This window comes from Cuculus canorus, chromosome 17 (assembly GCF_017976375.1).
Source record: "Cuculus canorus isolate bCucCan1 chromosome 17, bCucCan1.pri, whole genome shotgun sequence".
Taxonomy (NCBI): Eukaryota; Metazoa; Chordata; class Aves; order Cuculiformes; family Cuculidae; genus Cuculus; species Cuculus canorus.
The window spans coordinates 10,125,034-10,144,445 of record NC_071417.1 but is presented as its reverse complement, the minus strand read 5'-3'; the positions used below and the strand labels follow the sequence as shown (position 1 = coordinate 10,144,445).

Sequence of the window (19,412 nt, the reverse complement as noted above, 5' to 3'; positions counted from 1 at the left end):
ATATATTTTTTAAAGACACCAGTTCTCCCATAGAAGCCGGGGGGGGACTATACACATGAGACCACATAGCATTAGATAATTCTAACTTTAAGGGCACAAAATTCTTGTGAAATAACTAGAGATCAAAGGAATAAGAAAATAAGCTTAAGACATTTTTTCTGTCCACAGAAAACAATGCAGACCACACTCTGCAGTTTTAAACAGCTCAAGATTTCTTTGCACATACAGCCTTTAACCAAACTATCTCATCCCAACACCACCGTCTGTGAACATCTGATGCACCAGTTTGCTATTACAGAATGTGGAAGTAACTGTGAAGAGTTTACAGCTTCTTTTCATGCAGAGGAATCATACAAACATCTCAGTAGGAACCTAAAAACGTTCCAACAAAGCTTAGCTGTTGGGAAATCATTTTGTTAAGCCTGAAATGCTTTGAACACAACATTTCAGGTACAACAAACTCCTGGCAGATTTGCAATTGTGTAATACAGAAAAGGAGCCGAGGAGATGGGAACTGGTAAATGCATTTCTCTGGCATTTAAGTATTTGTCAGAACGGCCTCCTGTTTCTTGATAACCCAGCTGTACGATTCGGCCTTTTTTTTGGGAAGGTATCATCCACAACCAGTCAGCTGCTGACAGCAACAAACAAAAAAAACAAGAAACAAACAAACAAGAAACTGAACAGATCAATTCAAGATAATTCCTTTTAAAAGCATTTTAAAACCAAAGTAAGAGGAAAAAACTGTAACAGATGGAAACACTCCAGTGTACCACTCCACACCCTAAGATCACACACAAAGATCAACAAGTTGAGCTCCATCTGAAGTCCATTCTAGAATGCAATCTTAGCTGACGAGCTGTCTTGCCCATCTATGAATTCTCCCTCAAGGACACACTTCTCCAGTTAAGTATTTTAATAAGGCTCCCAAATGAGGTTTAGTCTATCACAAATTCATTACTCTGCTGAACTGCAATCCCACACTTGCTGGAGGCTCACTGATTTCACGATGCAATTCTCAGCAGTTGTGTTTCTCATCTATCCATAGTCACCATGGCACAGCTCTTACTGAGAACCTTCACGAAGTATTCAAACCCGTGTCTGGCTTGGGCTGGGGTAGAGTTAATTTTCTTCCCAGTAGCCACTACGGGCTGTTTGGATTTGTGCTGGAAACAGCACTGAGGGATGTTTTAGTCACTGCTGAGTGGTACTTACACAGAGCGAAGGCCTTTTCTGCCTCTGCAAGGAGGCTGAGGGGGGCACGAGAAGCTGGGAAGGGACACAGCCAGGACAGTTGACTCCAACAACCCAAGGGATGTCCCACACCACACTATGTTATGCTCAGCACAAGGAGCTGGGGGAAGGAGGGGGAATGGCGATGCTCAGAGTGATGGCATTTGTCTTCCCAAGCAGCCGTTACACATTATAGAGCGCTGCTTTCCTGGGGATGGCTGAGCACCTGCCTGCCAATGGGAAGTGGTGAACTAATTCCTTGGTTTGCTTTGTTTGCAAGTCTTGTTTTTTGCTTTACTTATTAAACTGGTTTTATCTCAACCCACGAGTTTTCTCACTTTTACCCTTCCAATTCTCTCCCCCATCCCACCAGGGGGAGTAAGCAAGGAGCCGCGTGGGACTTAGTCACCCGCAGGGCTTACACGCAGTCACTCCAAACTGCAAGAACTGTTCCACGTGGGCAGCGCTGAGTTTCTAGCGTTCTGCAATAGTACGGTCGGAATGGAGCGAATCTCAAGCCTATGATGCTCAGCTGCCACTTAGAGAGGAAATTCTGTGCTGACACGGACCCAGAAGTTCCATCAAGCCGCCCATCCTCTTGTGTAGCACATTACTGAAAAGTTACCTCTGTCAGTATAAATAAAAAACACATTACACGGAGCAGTCCAGTTGCATTTGTACCTTTGGCAGAAAAGGAATAGCTAAGTGAGCTACAGTAAGTGACACGCAGATCTTTCACACGAGCTGGTGCCAGCTGTAGGCTGAGGGCAGTGCCCAGCAACTACTCAGTAAGAGCCCAACTCCACTGTCCATAGCACTGGACAGGAGCTCAGTGGCAGAGAAAAACCCAAACTATTAACAGCTGAATGGATTATTCAGCCAAGGTTACCATTATTTGCATTAACCTGGTGATTTAAGATATAAATTTATATCTCAGTTACTGTTGGACATGACATTAGCAGAGTCTCAGATCTAATACAAAAAAATCAGTATGAGACCCAAAAGGGTTAAAACCCAGCAGACAAGAATCCTGTCCATTTAACATTCCTATTTCTGTGCATCCCCTGTCTTAGACCAGTATATAATTTGCAGATATGCATCACCAACTTGCTGTGCTAGGAATTGCCCCAAAACCTCAAACTACAATTTGATGATTCAACAGGAAGACTTAAGGCAAGCAGAGGAAGTAGGGAGGATGAAATACTAAGTTTAATCTGTTCTACTTAACAAACAGAGTTTGGGACCTCATTATGATCGTGTGGCCCACAGGATGCGCCGCTTCTGTAATTTGCACTTCTAAGGTACAGAGAAGTTGGAGCGATGCCTTTGCAGGCATCAGAAGATTTTCCTATGCAACAAGGATCCCGGAAGATCAGACAAAGATCTTTGAGAAAGAGGCAAAGAAGTGGTTAAAAAATGACAAGGATTGGAAGAGAACAGGGCTCTTGTCTCTGACTGAAATAGCTACGGATAAATGGTAAAGCTTTGTTTCCAACACCACTCCAACAAAATACATCCTAACCCGACTCTAGCTGTCAGCCAGTCCCTGCCCTCACTTCACCTCTGGCTCCTTCACACCTTCCACCTTCACTGCAGAATCAATATCAGGTGAGGCAGTGCAAGACAAACAATGAAATCCATGAGATTTTCTTTACACAGAGTTCTTATGGTAACCCAAGAAATGCTTTCTATGCTTTCCTGTTCTTGTTTTCACTTGATGGAAAAGTAAAAAAGTGTATTGTAAGAAAAAAAGAGATTGTATCAAAATAACAGTAAGACAATCCTTCAGCTTAATGGTACACACAAGTAATTCAAATCTAAAACAAGATCTGTTACAGTAATTGTAGATCTGGTGGGCATGAAAGTATAGTTCTGGTAATATTTGAAGGCTACACGCACAGCCTTTAAATAAGAATACAACATAAAAAACGTACCACCAGCTTTCTACTGCCTCTTCAAGCAAAGGCTTGTGTTTGAAGGCAATGTTTTCCACTTTTCTTAGTGGGTGTATGTCACATCAGTAACCAAAAATGACCCGTGCTCTACTGCACTCATCCAAACAGAAAAGGTATGTAACGTAATTATTTAAAAAAATAAACGTTTAAACTAACAAAACTTAACTCCCTTTTAAGAGTGAAATGATACATCAGCAGAAGCATTTGAGTTTAGGAAGGGCAGCCAAGAAACATGGCACATCACCAACAAAACACGTAATTCCTGAGTGATCGGTGGCATTATGTGACTACTCCTGTTGCTGCCTATCACTACTCAGGGGAACAATCAATTATTGAACTGTTTGCTTTCTAAAGACACGGCCCTGATAGGGCAAAAGAGCTGCATGGAAATCTCCCAAGCTCATTATTCATTTAGAGAGACTGTAGTTCTTGAAGTTATGGAAAGGTAGCCTACAAGTATGTTGTTAAAGACTGAATTTTTAAGCACCGATTAAACATAATGGATTAAAAAATGCCAAATTAACCATTTTATCTTGGAACTATAAAGATCTTTCTATAATATGCAAAACTGCATGCAAAGAGCTTGGCTACAGAAGATGCTAAATGAAAAGAAAGCTAAAGCATAAATGTACATTACCTTGATGAAGGAAATAGTAGAAGAGCTCTGAGTACTAACAGAAGTAATTTATCAATAAAAAGCAGACTTAGAACCCACAGAGGAATCTTACCAGAACACGATCTCCAATTTTGAGCTCCCTTTCTCCTTTCTTTAGTGATCCAGCTTCAGAGAGGTTTGATATAGATTCACTTGCAGTTTTTGAAAGATTGCTAATTTGAGAAGGAGTTGAATGTTCCTTAGCAGCAAGTGGTGTAGTTTTATGTGGAATTCCTGAAGGAGGAAGCGCAGCAGCGGATGAAGACACCACACTAGCAGCCGATGTAGAAGTTGGTGATGTAGCTCTAGAAGCATGAGCTGTCTGTGTACCGTTGGCTTCATCTTCTGTCAGCACTTTTCTTGTTAATTTTGATGGTCTTGTAAATATTCCTCTCAAGGGTTCACACTGGAAATAGCGAACTCCAGCCACGGAACCATCATTCTTACCAATTGGTTCATCTAGAACAATCCCTGCCCATTGTCCTGGAGCAAATTGTGTTTCACCGAGGAACTGAATATATCCAGGCTTATTTCCATTGACCCAAACACGCTCACCAACTCTGAAATCATCCACGAACTCTTCATGCGCATCCGCAGTGGTTGTGCTTGGGGCCTTGTCACTGGGAGCTGCTTTTTCTGCTGGAGCTGGAATCAAGCACAATAAGAAAGCAACAGGAATCAAATACACTAATATTCCAGAGAGCATAATTACTTAGTTTCAGTGTAACAAGCATTTAGAAAAGCCTGATTTCTAAAAGAAAGTGCACAATTCCAACTTTTCTAACTTATGAAACACTGATCTCTGGAATACAATAATTTAAAATCAAAGGACAGAGACACCGAGTGCATTTAAAGTAGGTTTTGTAATATTTACAAGATTTTTGCCAAGTCTCATGTGAAAAACTATCCACTCATTTTTATCATGACAAGGTTTCTTCAAGGAAAATTTCTCGACCACATCCAATTAGAATCTTGAGATTTTTGCATGCTATACCAGTGATTTTTTTAGATACAAGGATTTTTTAAATACAAGGAAAAATACCTTGGTATAAGTAGTCAATACAGTGCATACTCATAGCTTTCAAGCTACCTTTTGTTAGAAGGCAAATAAGGGAAAACTTAAGAGATTTAAATGTTTCTTACCAGCTGCAACTGATGCAGGTGTTTTCAGCAATGTACCCCCATGCTTGATGGTCTTTGAGGGAGCCTTAAGTCCACTTGGTTTTAACATACTCATCTTTTTGCAATACCAGTGTTAATCCTCCTTGTCTGTAGCAACTATCTTTTTTCAAACATGGATAAAATATATTATTTGAGTTTTTCCAACTCTAGAATAAACCTGTAGATAAAAATATTAGACATGAAAAAAAAAAAATCAGTACTTTAACTCCTGGAGAAGAAGTTTTTACATATATATATATATACACACATAGACTGTGTATGAAATGTGATAAAAGATGCCTTAGAATAAAAACTATAAGCATTTCCCAGGGTAGCATTTCCAACTCCTCAGCTTCTGAAGACCACTTCCTATTCAAACACACCAAGTCTAAACTAAACCACCAAAATAACTCACTTCACTCAATGCCGGAGTCATCTTGAGCTTTAAACAAAAAGGCTATTTTAAGAAAGAAAAACAAAGCCCTTAACAGCATTACGAACATTACACACAGACATAACTGTGCTGTGCACCCTTCTGTTTTCAGTCACATTTTTCAAGTGTTGCAACATCCCAGGGAAAACAACTGGAGCCTAGAGACCTGCGAGAGAAACTGAGAGCACCAGGAATTTCAGGATAAAAAGAAAAAAGTCTTTAAGAGAGACTGGAACTGAAAAAAAATCTAAAATTGATCGACAGAGTAGAGTTAGATGATGACAACTAAAAAGTAAATATCCACCTCAGCTGTCTGTGATCTCTTCAATCACAAGATCCACTGGCTCGCAGTTCCCGGCACAGTGCCCAAGCCACACTCCTCTGGAATGAGGAGGAGGGACTCTTTCCTATCCAAAGGAGGGACTCTTCCCTGCGTAGCTAGGATAGAGCCTTGCTCTGACTTGGAAAGCAGCTATAAGCTTTCCAGAGAACTACGTGGCGAGGGTTTAGCCACAGAAGGCATCTCCCTTTTGATGACAAAGCTTTAGAAAGGCTAAAACTTTTTTTTCTTGGATATAACCCTGTCTTCAAAAGCATCAACTGTTCTGCACAAACTCACCTTGGGTATTTGCTAAACTTTAGATATAAAGCATGGATAAAACTGCTATAAATGCTTAAAAAAACCCATCATGCACCTAAACAAAACCCCAAAGAAGAAAACCCCAAATACGGCCATGTAGCAACAGACTGTTTGTTCAACTGTTTGCTCAGAACATGACAAACGAGAACCGTAAAGCAGGTCTCGGTCGCGCCACTTACTCAGCACATACAACACAGGCAGAGAGCTGCCCAACTGCAGGACTCCCAAAACCACTGCGAGCAGCGCCCAGATGCCCATACTGGGCGCACAGGACGTGTAAAAGAAACCAAACGATAGTGAGGAGAGACTGTGATGCTATAGGAAGGACGACTAAAGAGACAAGCCAACCGTGGCTTTCACCTACCAGTATAAGTTTTACCCCTCATATATTATTAACAGCCAGCACATTAGTGCTCCTAAAAATCAATTCACTTTGGAAAAGAGAAAGGAAGCATCAAGCACTCTGCTTTGTGAACCTAAAGAACAAAGTGAAACCCTTCTTCTGCTATTTCAAGATCAGCCGTGCCAAATTCAAACCATTTTCTAAGACGTCTGCAAAAACGTTCTACTTTAAAAAAAATTAATTACCACCTTGGGTGTATGGTGTCTGTCTCCAGTTTAAGTTCTGCTCCATGCAAACTCTGTGCGGATTGCAGAAGGTTTTTCCTAGCATTGCCAGCAGCATCACCCACCCCTCTGCAGGGTTATGTTGACTGCAGAGAAAAATCTCTCCATTGTTTTTGCAAGATGCACGCCAGTTTACTATTAATTTTTAAGCGGGAGCTTTCATGTTCGTGAATATGAAAGCAGAGTTAGCTCTCTAAAATCAAAGCAGAAGGGTAGGCATGAAACACGACTAAGCCATGTAAGCACCGAGAGGCATATGGTTAAACAGAAGAGCAACTAGAGGATCATGTCAGATGTCACTCTGGATGCAGCAGGAACACTGGGGTGTTTTTCCCCTCCTAGTATTGGCCTGTCCTCCCTCCTAAATTCAAGGGCATCATATTTCTTTGTATTTTTCATTAGAAATCTTCTACAACTGCACTTCACTCTTACATGCCAAGGACTTGAAAAGCCTTCCTTTTCTCTCTTATGCACATTCAACCTATCCTTCCTCACGCTGCGGGCCCTATTCCCTCCAGATTCTCCATGCACACCTCCATTACTCTCCTCAACCCATCAAAACCCACAGAACAGAAAAAATGTACCTAATAAAGAAGGATTTGGTACAAATACAAAAGTAGAAGAAGAATATCAAGGTTGGTTATTTACAGCTCACGATCTTCTCTGTCCAAACACCAAATATATGGAAATTCAACCACCTCGTTTGGGCCAAAGAAAAGTCCTCCTTAGGAAAGGCTGCCTCTTGAAACCAGAAGCTAGAAGCTGTTTTACAGTATTCCGCCTTTCTTTTCCATATACTACCTTTGTTTTGCCCCAAAGGGCATTCAGGCACCACACAAGATAGTAGCCACCTATACTGTGCAAGAATAAACATGTTAAAGGAAAGCCCACAATAAATTACCCCCCAAAAATTACATTTTACCAGTTCCAAATAATTATTTATTAATAGATGTTTGACAAACCTCTGCCCATCAGAAAGTCAGAATGTTCTATTATTGCATTTCTTGGCTCAGGGTGCTCATTCACATTTTAATCTTGCTCTCCATAGTCATGGGTTATGTATTTGCTGTGTCATTTGCTTTTCTCGATACACTGGCATTCAGCTAAGCAAGAAGTAACACAACCCCTAGTGCCCCCATTTCAGAGGTACTGAAATCGTAGCTTAATTCAACAAATAGATAAAATATAGGCAATGCATTTTGGTAAATGGCTGTCTTACTGCAAAGGTGAAAATGCAGCTTTTGGCCTTAGAAAGAGACAGGAATCTCATAGTAGCATTTCTTAACAGAATTCATACAACCCCAAAAGCACATAAATTTGCATCAAGTGATGTGAAGCTTTGCACACGCTGGCGTTTCCTAGCAGGCTCCAGATGTCAGCTGCCTCATTTTAGCTCTCAGAGGGAGCAGCTAGCTGCTTGTCTCCGTTTGTTCTCTTTCCTTCCTTGCATCTGCCTCAGCTCTCCTGAAAAAAGAATCCTGATAACCAAAAGGCAACCACAAGAACTGTGAGCTTCTCAAAAGATCAGATCAAGAACCTAAGGAAATGCCCAGTCTGAAAACACCAACTACTTTAAGCGTTCAGAAAACTGAGTTCTACCAGTACTGTAACTGGGTAATATAAAAAGGACTTTAAACCCGAGTTTTACACTTGTGCCATTACTGAGAAATAGATGATCTCATACAATATGAGAATGTGTTACATCCCTGAATGAACTGCAATTTTTTTGTGCATGCATTGACTACTAAAAATTTTCAGTTGCATACATGAATCCTTCTATTGGCCCTTTTAGTTGGTTAACATTCTTGTTATTTACCTTTTACAGACCTCTAAGTTACACATGGATTGAAGCAATCCATAAGCAACAAGCTGAGAACAATTGGTGTAAGAAAATAAATCCTACTAATCTGGTAATAGATATGAATTCTGTTGGCAAGTTGAGATGAAAAAAAAAATATCAATAAACAAAATTTAATCACATAGCACTGAATTTAAAAAGCAGGATATTTTCCAACTGTCAAAAAGGGAATTCCTATAATAAAAAAAAAAACCACGGCTGCCCATACTGTTTCTTTCAAGATACTATTTTAAACAACTAGAACTAAAACATAACTAAATAAGAAAATGGGGAAAAGTTAAAGCCTCAACTCACTCCACTTAAGAACCTGATAGTCACAACAAGAATATAACTGTACCACAAGTTCTTTAAGCTCTGTTGATAGCTGACCACTGTTCTGCCACCACCACTCTCTCCTTCCTCAGGACAGACAGTGCTGACATGAAAAGTAAAATATCCCACCTGATAAAACATACGAAACGATGACTTGAGAATCCGAGGAAAAAGCATTTACTAACATCACTGCTCTCAACTCCTATCGAACAGATGCAGCGTTTCCATGGAGAAAAGCAAGTTGTCTGTCCATTTGGTATGGAAACAAAGAGGACATTCTAGACTAGAGCAGCACAATGTTTGAACTGACTCAAAACAGGCTGTATAATCTCCGTCTTCTGCAGGCAGACACACGCAGCCTATTGCTGTGCCGGGTACTTTGAAGCTGTAACACTGCTCTCATGGTTTATTTGTATAATAAAGCAAACCAATTATTTTAATTTATGATCATCCACCACTGGTCATGCACGAGTTCTTCAAAACATTTCAAATTAAAAAGATTAATATTAAACTTGGTTAACAGCATTAAGAGACTGAATACTGTTGGAAAATGCCTTTCATTGTTAACAATTTCTAAGCTCAAAAAAAAGAGATCATTTAAATTTGTTGATTCTGCAAAGCATGCCAGTGCCTCACAAAATACTTATAACTATTAGGACTAACAGATACAGAGCAAATACTGTAAAAGGATTGCGTAGAACAGATAATACTGCGACCAGGGAAGATCATACACAATCCCTGTGGCAGTCAATCTAGAAAACAACTTCTACCCATACCATGAAGCAAACCTGTACAAAATAAATCAGAAAATCCTTTCTGTAGGTGAGCGTTATGGAAAATAGATTTCAAAGATCACCACAACCCAGTAACTCTGCTTTCCTGAGAGAAAAACAAACTTACCACACGAAGCACTACGTTTGAAAAACAGCCTGAACAGCATTTCTTAAGTATCTGCTTCATAGCCTTGATGTTTGCAACACTAGTGCCAAGCTTTCAGAAGCTCATGAATCATTCCTCAAACACCCAGACAAGAGTTTAGAGAAAGTAACTTGGGATTTTGAACTTGGAAAGCGTTCTCTTCTAGTTCATAAGGTACCCCAAAAGCACAGATCCTACATGGTTACAAATGCTTACAACTTCTAAAATTACTGCAAACTTAAAACTTTAAAGTGTATGAGGGTCTTCGGAGTGATTTTGAGCTTTAATTATTATTACAGCTTTCAAAGATGCATTTGTGGTCTCCTGAGCTGGTATTACATTTCTGTAAAAAGTGAGCGTATATATTCCCAAAAGCACCAAAATAATGCTTTCGGTTAAATTTACAGGCTTTTGAAATTCATACACAATTTAAAAATACAACCACATTTCAGCTTTGAACAAAACTGATCCCTTTGGATTGCACTGCTGTCTGCTCCTTGCTGCCTCGTGAAGAATATTTCCCTCTGTGCAAGACTCTGCCAGGTCACAGAGACCAACTTCTGGAAGGTTGAGATAGGAATGAGATTAACTCATCCACAGGAGGTCCATGAACTGACCAGAGTGGGATGTACCCACCAACATCTCACAAACAATTCTGGACGAGATAGACAGAGCAGAAGGATAAACTGCAGAAAGCAGATGGGCTCACAGACCCTTCCCTTTCCTATTGTGTTCCTCCATGGAAACAAAACAAGGTGGTAGCAAGTGTAGTCCTCCACTACCATAGATTTCTCATGTTTTGGAAAACTGCGATGTCTGCACAGCCACAGCGTGAGAGACGAGCAGCATCCTTGGACAACGGTCTTCCTAGACACGATGCCTCCTCTGCCACATTCTGGGTCTACTGGAGATAGTTCATAGTGGGCAACCAAAAAGACCGAATCACCCTTTTGCAAGCATTGGGTTACATTCACAATGAAACAAATCCACAGCATACAATATCCATTGTAAATGTCAAATGAGCTTCAAAGCTAGTTTTGTAAGAATTCCCAAGTATTTAAACTGAAAAGATAGACTTGGAAGCCTCCAAGCATTCACTTTTCACAACCTCTTTTTTTAATGATACAGCACCCTTCATATTCCTATCCATTTACTACTTAAATACAACCATTCTGGAGCTATGAATTCCCATCAACATCTCCCTGCATTCAGCCACCAAAGCCAAGGGATGAAGTGGTAAAACCTCTCTGAGCCCAGCGCTCGTGACTCAGTGCAAATTCAGCATGTTTGGCCAACTCCAAAGCATTTACTGAATGAGGAGCAAGTTCAGACTAAAACGAGCCAGGAAGCACTGTAGGCATTTGATAACAAAGCAAGTCACAAACAACAAATTATTATGATACTGATGTAACAGCCTCTGCACCAGTCACTGTTAAACCAAACCGATCAGCTGAATGCAGCTCAAGAACTTAACTGCACTGTTTAGTGATTAAAGATACTGGGATTACAGAGGCATCTTCAGGTATTATTTAAGTTAATGAACGGAATTTAAGAAAGAATTTGCATGTAAAGCAGACAACACACAGAATTAAGAATTTCAGGAGAATTTCAGCAGAATAAGGGTTGGCATTTTGGAGTCTGCACTTGAATACTCATTCAACATAAAGCAATCAGAAGAAAGGGAGCACTTAAAAACAAAACTTTAGTTTTATTTTGTCTCCCAGAAACCACAGATTTTGATGTCAATTAATCAAGTGATACAATGACCTGAATATATTCATCAGGTACATCACTACCATAAGAAGAGACACCAAAATAATTCATTGTTTAATTCAATTCAATTTAATTCAATTATCGTTGGCTAAGTAATCTGATGGCTAAGTGCCATCAGATCATATTTATTTGGCTTACTAGATGCTCTGCTTACTGCCAGCATCAAAATAGACAGGCTGCTATGTGCCTATCAAACCAGTGTTTTTTACCTCAATTTTAAAGGCACGAAAAGTTCTGCATTTAAAAATCAGTTCATCAGGTGGAAGAAAAAAAACCAAGGAACCAGACCTTTCTCCTTTCTCTCAGATCTGTTATTTGCAGATAGTGGTATAGGAAATAAACGAGAATATCCCATAGTTTGGATGGGATTATTGCTCTTATAACATTCCACTTCAGCTCACTCCAGCCCAATGCAATACAACCATCACCCAAATCCTAGAGAGGTGTCCCCTTCTCATAGGCCCTCATCCTCAATGAGCCACAAAGCCCTTCTCATGCTGCTTTCTTCACGTAAATATGAATTTTATAAAGGACAGATTCTTGAAGAAGAGCATCTCTGTTTATTTTAGCTAGGCATAACTATTAAACTAACGGAACAAACGCAATCCTTTGGTCTTCTGAGGTGCCTTGGATGTTGCTACCAGGATTGCTCCAGGAAATTACCGTTGCGTGCAAGTTTTAGTCTAATTCGAAACACAGTTTACTTTTGCTATCATAAAAATACAAACCCAAACACTCATAATAATTTGGGCAGTCTGCCCACTGGTATGACACAGCTCTTCTGACAGTGTCACCGATTTGATGAACAGAACACGAAACGAAGAGTGGCTGACAAATGACTCGAACCGAATCACATCTACACAATCGCCAGCAGAGATCTTGAAAAATCTTTCAGCTCTATTTTGGAGGGCATTTGTTTAGATAAGCATTACTTAGTCTGAAACAACTGGTCTGCTCAGTGAAACAAAGACACGCAGAGGATATCCAAAACAGTCCCAACACGGCAATGTACACACTCTGCCTTGTCACCGCTCATCCCACGATCAAGCATCCATCACACCACACTATAAGGACATCCCCAGAAATAGCTGCTCGTTTTCTGCAATGACAAGGAGTGAATCTCCGTTTCCTTAAGAACTCAGCAGACAATCCTGCTTCCTTGTACATTTAAAGGGATTGGGGAAGAACAAAGTTTGTTGACTGGGAATCAATCCAAAAGCCTCACAATGCTGTCACTCCTTAAGTACATCGCTAATCTAGAGCTCAACCAGCAAGTCTAGAGTTGTTTCTTAACCGAGATAGACAGTAGAACCTTGTTTTTCAATACCACGGAGATGACTTGAACTGTTTTCTGTGCGAGTTCACAGATCCAGAGCATATAGAGGACCATTATCTTTCAGCATCTGGGCTTTTACAGCAGCCAGGCCTGCTCACAAATCTGTATTTCTCCTTTGACTTCGAACTCGATGGGTAATTTCAATTAAATAAACTAAAAGGTGTGAGATTTCTAAAAAACAAATACGATATCATTTAAAGTTTCACAGAATTAGGCCAATTAGCAGGAGAGAGACTTCTATTCAAAGAGTCTGGAGTTTCTCCCAATGACTTTAGATCAGACCAACTCATTTCTGAAGCAAAACGGAAAATAAAAATATTGGAATCAACGTGCTTGGTAGCAGCAGGTTATCAGTATGTTCGAGGAGAATATAAAATTTTAATATAATAATAGTTAAGAAGGCAATCATCATGAGATGCAAATCCACTGAAAATGAGAGGGACTGAGATACTTTGCCAAGCTGGTAAATAAGACACATGGCCATTTTCCTACCTTGGAAAGTGCAGGATATTCACCACAAACTAAATGAACACGATTCTCTCTGTGTATGCTTGGGAAAGGGACAAGGCAGCGTAAATGCCTATAACTAAGAACTGGTACCAAGAACAAGATGATTCAGATGAAAGGTAGTAAGAGGCTTAGGACCTCAAACCATCAGTCAGATGACAGCAACGCTGAGAAAGATAATTCATCACAGCTTCTGCTCTGCTTATGGGTTTTAATTCTGCATCAAGGACATTTTAAGTCCCCTCATCTTACCGTTCTGCAACCTGCCATGCTCATTCAGATTCCTAAATGCCTTGAGATTCCTGCTAAAAAAATGCCATTGGAACACAAAGAATTAGACTCCTGAATATAAAACACGAATAAGAGAGGATGGCTGTTAACAGTAAAAAATTATTTTGGGCCAGCAATATTGTGAGTCTTTCATTCTTGATCCACGTTGTTATTTCTAAATGCAGTCTGCTCAGTTTTTTTAAAAAAGATTTCTATCTTTAATTAATAAGGAAGAGCTGATAACTGTTAAAAAGCTTACAAAAAAAAATCACAGAAAATATGATGTGAACTCTAACACTTCAAGTTGCTACTGTACACACTCATTATACAAATGTCACTGCCACAGTCTATTAAAAGACCAGAAAGCACATGATCCTCCTAAGCACACATCATTCTCTATAGAATGAGTCAAGGATTCAGAAGCAGAAAAAGTTTTCACCCACTAAAGTAAATAATTGCCACCTCTTCTGGTAAGCTCACCATCAATACTTCCTACTTTTCCTACATTTTTCCAAGGAAATTCTTGCCTTTCCCGAAAGCGCTCCATTTTGAGAGCGAGGAGAGTAATTTATTTGACTGTCTGCACTGATTTCCACTGATGATAAAACACTTTAACCATCTCAGTAAGCGCAGTCGGTCCACAATAATAATGAATTGGGGATAGCAGAGCATCAAACTTAAGTCATTTGGGATCTAAATTTTAAACAAAAGTTTGAGAAGGACAGTATCACCTCCTGTCACCCTCAAAACCAAACACATATAAACAAAGACAAAAAGTCTCTTCCTAACACAATTACAATCGAACCAGATGAAACAGAGATGCTGCTTTTTATAGTAGGAATTTAATTCTGATAGACTTGGGTGAAACTGTAACTGTTTCACACTCTTTGGAAGCATCAAGTCAGCAATCCCTTTTTAGCTCTCCATGCTCTTAGCCTTTTAAATTAGCACCATGACTGCTATATGGCTGGCAGATAATGAAGGAGAAGTCCAAATACAGAACTTGGATAAATACTGCTGAGACTGAGCTGATGCTGCTGCCAAGCAAAGAAGCAGAATGGAAGTATCAGATAAGGTAACTCTATCAAATACCAAGCTTCTATCTTCGCCTCGCAATTGCCTCTCAAAATAAACTAAAAATATAGGCAGTGAGATTATAAAGATCAGGAAAGCTGAACAGTTTTCAATGGTGATGCTCCTTGAAACAGAAGAGAGAAGACATGTCTTATAAATTAAAAGAATGCACAGTACTATTCACCCAAGAGGCTTCTGTCTGAGTTTGTACAAACAACTGATGAGAGTTATGAGAGATTCCAGGTGGAAAACAATCAGGCGCTGAGGCAGAAACACATACAGTCTGTTCTGAGACACGTCTTCTACATCCTTTTCAGTTTTTTAGCTAGATATTTCTAAGGGTCAGTTGTGCCATTGTTAAGTCTTGCAAGTGCAGCATCACCCTGCAAAAATAAATGCCCGTTGAAGACAGACACCTGAACACGCACAGCCTTAGCGGTAGATGTTTGAAATCATCAGGGACCACACTGCTGGCAGAGTTGGCTTCAGTTCTGCTGGTCAAGAAGAACGAAATGGTTGCTCTAGCAGAAATTGGCATCTCGCTGAGGGCAACTGAGATTACAGCTAATGCAGTATATAATTGCCTTTCATTAAATAACAAAACGCCATCCATCCGAGGCATTTCTAAACATGCCAGTCCAATAAGGATTCCAGAGCGCTACTTTTCATACGTGCCAGCAGAGCCAGTAGTCCCTAAGGAATGCCAAAAGATTAAACAAGAGCTGCATTCATTCATGGTCATCATGTTCAAACAGTAGAAAACTTGCATTCAACATACAGAGTTAACATTTGACCTGAATGTTTGAGAGAGAGAAAGAAAAGCAGTTCTGAAAAAACATATTGGCAAGAGAGATCGCTCTATTTCTTTTGAAGGAAGACCTAGTTTGAAATATTCTCGGTCAGTCCCAAGAAAAACTTTAACAGGGCTAAAAGGCTAAAGGGAAGAACACAAAAGAATTACCCAATCTGCCCAAGTTAAGTAAATACAGGCTGTCCTGGATATTCACATTCAGAAGATGGTAACAGACTCAGCCTATAGCTCAGGCAGGAAATCTAAAGGAGCTCCACAAAGTCATGGCAATCAGCACATATGAGCACTGCTCCTTCCTACAGGATAATCAGAAGAGGAAAAAGGCTGTTTATTCCCTACAGTTCACCTCCCCAATGAGATTACAACACAGCTGCTTTTCCGCCCCTCGCTAGATAGTTGAGACCTCCTCTTTAAAAGAAACCATACACATTCTATAAAACCTATTATTTTGCCAAGCAAAATCTCCCTCTGGATCCCTAAAGATACAGGTATTTGAGATGACATTTCCAAGCTTTTCTGCTTCAGCCAATACATCCCTCTCCCTTCAATACACACCAAGCTTTAGAGCACTTCAGCACAAAGACAAAATCTTCCAGCACGTGTAAGGACTGGACAGGAAGAGAACTCTGAAATCGCACAGTTTTAAACCAAGAACGAACACATCTTTCAGCCATTCTACCTTCAGTATGTAAATGAAGCAGTTCAGGAACTGACAGAACAGTTATACATTCCTTAAACTAAGATAGGCTGCTGTTAAGGGGAGGGAGAGTTATTTACTTTCCGTGGCAGTGCCCAATTGCTATCTCGTTACACGTGGTAGCAGGCACACAGGCTTGAGAAAAATCCCTCTCCGACACTGCAAATTTCCGAATTATATACAAATTTCTGTCCTTTAAGTAAGATTCTCCACAAAGCAGAAGGCGTAACAGCATTTCCTGTTTCGTACCTCTCCTCTTTCTTCTTCCTATGCAGCAATACAGATATTGCATGTTTGGAAACCTTTCTGCTCAAAGATCTCAAAGCAACCTGTGAACTTCCATAAAACCCTTCCCATGGGTGAGGGAAGGGGTGGGAAGGAGGGAACCTTCATTTCACAGTCACGTTTTTAATCATGAACATATACAATCACAGACTCAATTTTCTTCCCCGTGCTACGTTTTGGAAGAGACGTTTTCTGTGGTGTTGACTTTGTTATTATTTAAAACACACAAAGCTGTTATAATGAAAGGCAAAACTCGCACCTGATTTTAATGTAGCAGGAGGCACATTAACATGTGAGTAACAGCAACAATTATCTTGTGCCCCATGACAGCTGGGGCACAGAAAAGAGAATAGGAACGGCCTCAGGTAGCAGCAGTAGTGATACAGAGGGAAGCTGGAGGGGCCTTGAGCACAGCTTTGCCTGGGGATGCCACAGGTCTAACGCTGACTATAAACACAGCAAGGAACTCCGGCCGAGCACCCAGAACCGCAGGGCAGCACAGGGGCAGCTCACCCGCACATCAGTAGCTTTGACAACAATATAAGCACAGGGAGCAGACATAAAAGCAAAAAAAAAGCCAAGGGAAATTATCACCCAAATCATTTCTCAGTAAAACATCAGCAGGGGGGTTGTCCTATGCAGGGACAGCAGTTGGACTCAATGATCCTTGTGGGTCCCTTCCAGTTTGTCATATTCCATGATTCTACGTAAGTATGGGATGCTGAGAACTGCAGGTCAGAACTCACCATGGACTACTCAGACTCCTTCTGCCCAGAACCACCCTCTCAAGCCACCACTAACTCAGCATAGTGCTACATCTTCTCAGAGTAAGACTCACGCGGGGTCTATTCAAGACCCTCGTGTCTCTTACCTACTCTTCACAACCTATGAAGCCACCTGAGGGCTCTGTGTGGTGGGAGAGGAGACCGTGGAGGCCTGCAGCCCACCAGGGATGCCCTCCTCCCCACTCAAGATGCTCCCAGTGCAATAAGGTGCCCCCAGCCAACTCAGGATGTTCCCTCCCCACTAGGGATGCCTTCCTCTGCCCACCTGGGATGCCCACTGGGGATGCTCCCAGCCCACCTGGGATAACCTCCTCCCAACCCTTGATGCTGTTAGCCCACCGGCAATGTCTCCCTGCCCACCTGGGATGACCCTCTCCTCACCCAGGATGCTCCCAGCCCACCATGGATGCCCCCTGCCCACCCAGGATGCCTCCCTCCTGACCTGGGATGCTCCCTCCTCAACTAGGATGGCCCCTGCCCACCCTGGGATGCCTCCCATTCCACTCAGGATGCCCCTCTCCTCCCCGGGATGTCCCCCTGCTCACCTGAGATGCTCCCTTCCCCACCCGAAATGCTCACTACTGAAAGAATACCGCCCCCGCCCCTTCCCAACCCGGGATGCCTCCCATTCCACTTATAACGCCCCCTGCCCTCCTGGGACGCCCTCCTGCTCACCTAAATGCTCCCAACCCACTCGGAATGCCCCCCCTCGCTCACCCGGGACACCTCCCGTTCCACTCAGGATGGCCCTCTGCCCACCCGGGACGTCCCCACTGCACTCCCGATACCCCTTTCCCGCAGCCCCGGGCGCTGCCGGAGCCTCGCCCGGCCGGGACGCCGCCTCGCCGCAGGCCGGTGGGCAGCGCGGACACGTGTGGCGAGAAGCGGCAGCGCCCGCGGACCCCGCGCCGCGCCTCAGCCCCGGGCCCCGAGACCCTCCCCCGCCCCGCAGCCCCAGCGCGGCCTCACCGCCTCCGGCCCCGGCTCCGCGCCGCCGCCGCCGCCGCCTCCCCCGCTGCAGCGGCGCCTCCCGGGGCGGGGCGGGGCGGGGACTGCAGCAGCGCCGGCCGAACCGCCCCCGCGGCCGCTCCGCCCCGAGCCCCGCTTGCCTTTGTCTCCCCGGGCTTTGTTCGACCCCCCGGGGTCGGCCGGGGAGGGGTCCCCGCGGGGAACGGGCTGCGGCGGGAGGGGGAGGATGGATGGGTGGATGAATGGGGGAAAGGAGGGATGATGGGGAGAAGGAGGGAGGTGGGGAAGGAGGGATGGGGGAAGGAGGGATGGGGGAGAAGGAGGGATGAGGAGAAAGAGGGATGGGCAGAAGGGATGTGAAAGAGGGGAGGGGAGGAGGGCTGGAGAGAAGGAGGGATGGGGAGGAGGAGAGATGGAGAAGAAGGGATGGGGAGAAGGGATAGGGATGAGAAGGGATGGGGAGGAGCAGGGATGGGGAAGGAGGGATGGGAGAAGGAGGAGGACAGGGAGAAGGAGGGATGAGGAGAAAGAGGGGCAGAAGAAGGGATGTGAAGGAGGGAAGGGGAGGAGAGATGGAGAGAAGGAGGGAGATGGAGAAGAAGGGATGGGGAGAAAGAGAAATGGGAGAAGAAGGAGGAGGGATGGGGAGAAGGAGGGATGGAGAAAAGGAGGGAGGAGAAGAAGGGATGGGGAAAGGAGGGATGGGCAGAAGGAGGTGGGGAGAAGAAGGGATTTGAAAGAGGGATGGGGAGGAGGACAGGGAGAAGGAGGGAGGAGAAAAAGAAGGGATGAGGAGAAGAAGGGATGGGGAAAGGAGGGGTGGGGAGTAGGAGGGATGGGGAGGAGGGAGAGGGAGAAGGAGGGAAGGATGCAGCACATAACACTTCATGGGTGAATAACTTCACTGTCTGCTGCTTCTCTCCGTTTTCCTTTTGTGCTGTAATTCCTTCTGAATATTTGAATTTTTATTGTGTTTGGGAAGCAATGCATTGGAACCCAGTGTTATCCCGTGTCCAAAGTTTAAACAGTAGCAGTAGCTCCAACTCTATCACCAACAATTTAATACCCATTTCCAAGGCTGAATCAAGCAGCTCAGCTTCACTTCTTTACCTC

At 42.7% G+C, this 19,412-nt stretch overlaps 1 protein-coding gene across 7 annotated transcripts in view; it reads right to left on the bottom strand.

Annotated features, from left to right (window-relative positions):
• Positions 1-18,396, bottom strand: part of CLIP1 (CAP-Gly domain containing linker protein 1) — a 73,945-nt gene extending 55,549 nt beyond the window's left edge. For 6 of the 7 annotated variants that reach the window (XM_054082090.1, XM_054082095.1, XM_054082091.1 and 3 more), the window contains exons 1-3: positions 18,300-18,396; positions 4,987-5,182; positions 3,917-4,488 (exon numbers count right to left, since the gene is read on the bottom strand). In XM_054082090.1, coding sequence (XP_053938065.1) covers positions 3,917-4,488; positions 4,987-5,080 — 666 coding nt within the window. In that variant the 5' untranslated portion in view covers positions 5,081-5,182; positions 18,300-18,396. Of the gene's footprint in view, positions 1-3,916; positions 4,489-4,986; positions 5,183-5,419; positions 5,550-18,299 lie in introns of those variants that run through there. The other variant, XM_054082089.1, reaches the window with a different exon arrangement.
• Positions 18,397-19,412: the final 1,016 nt, after the last annotated feature.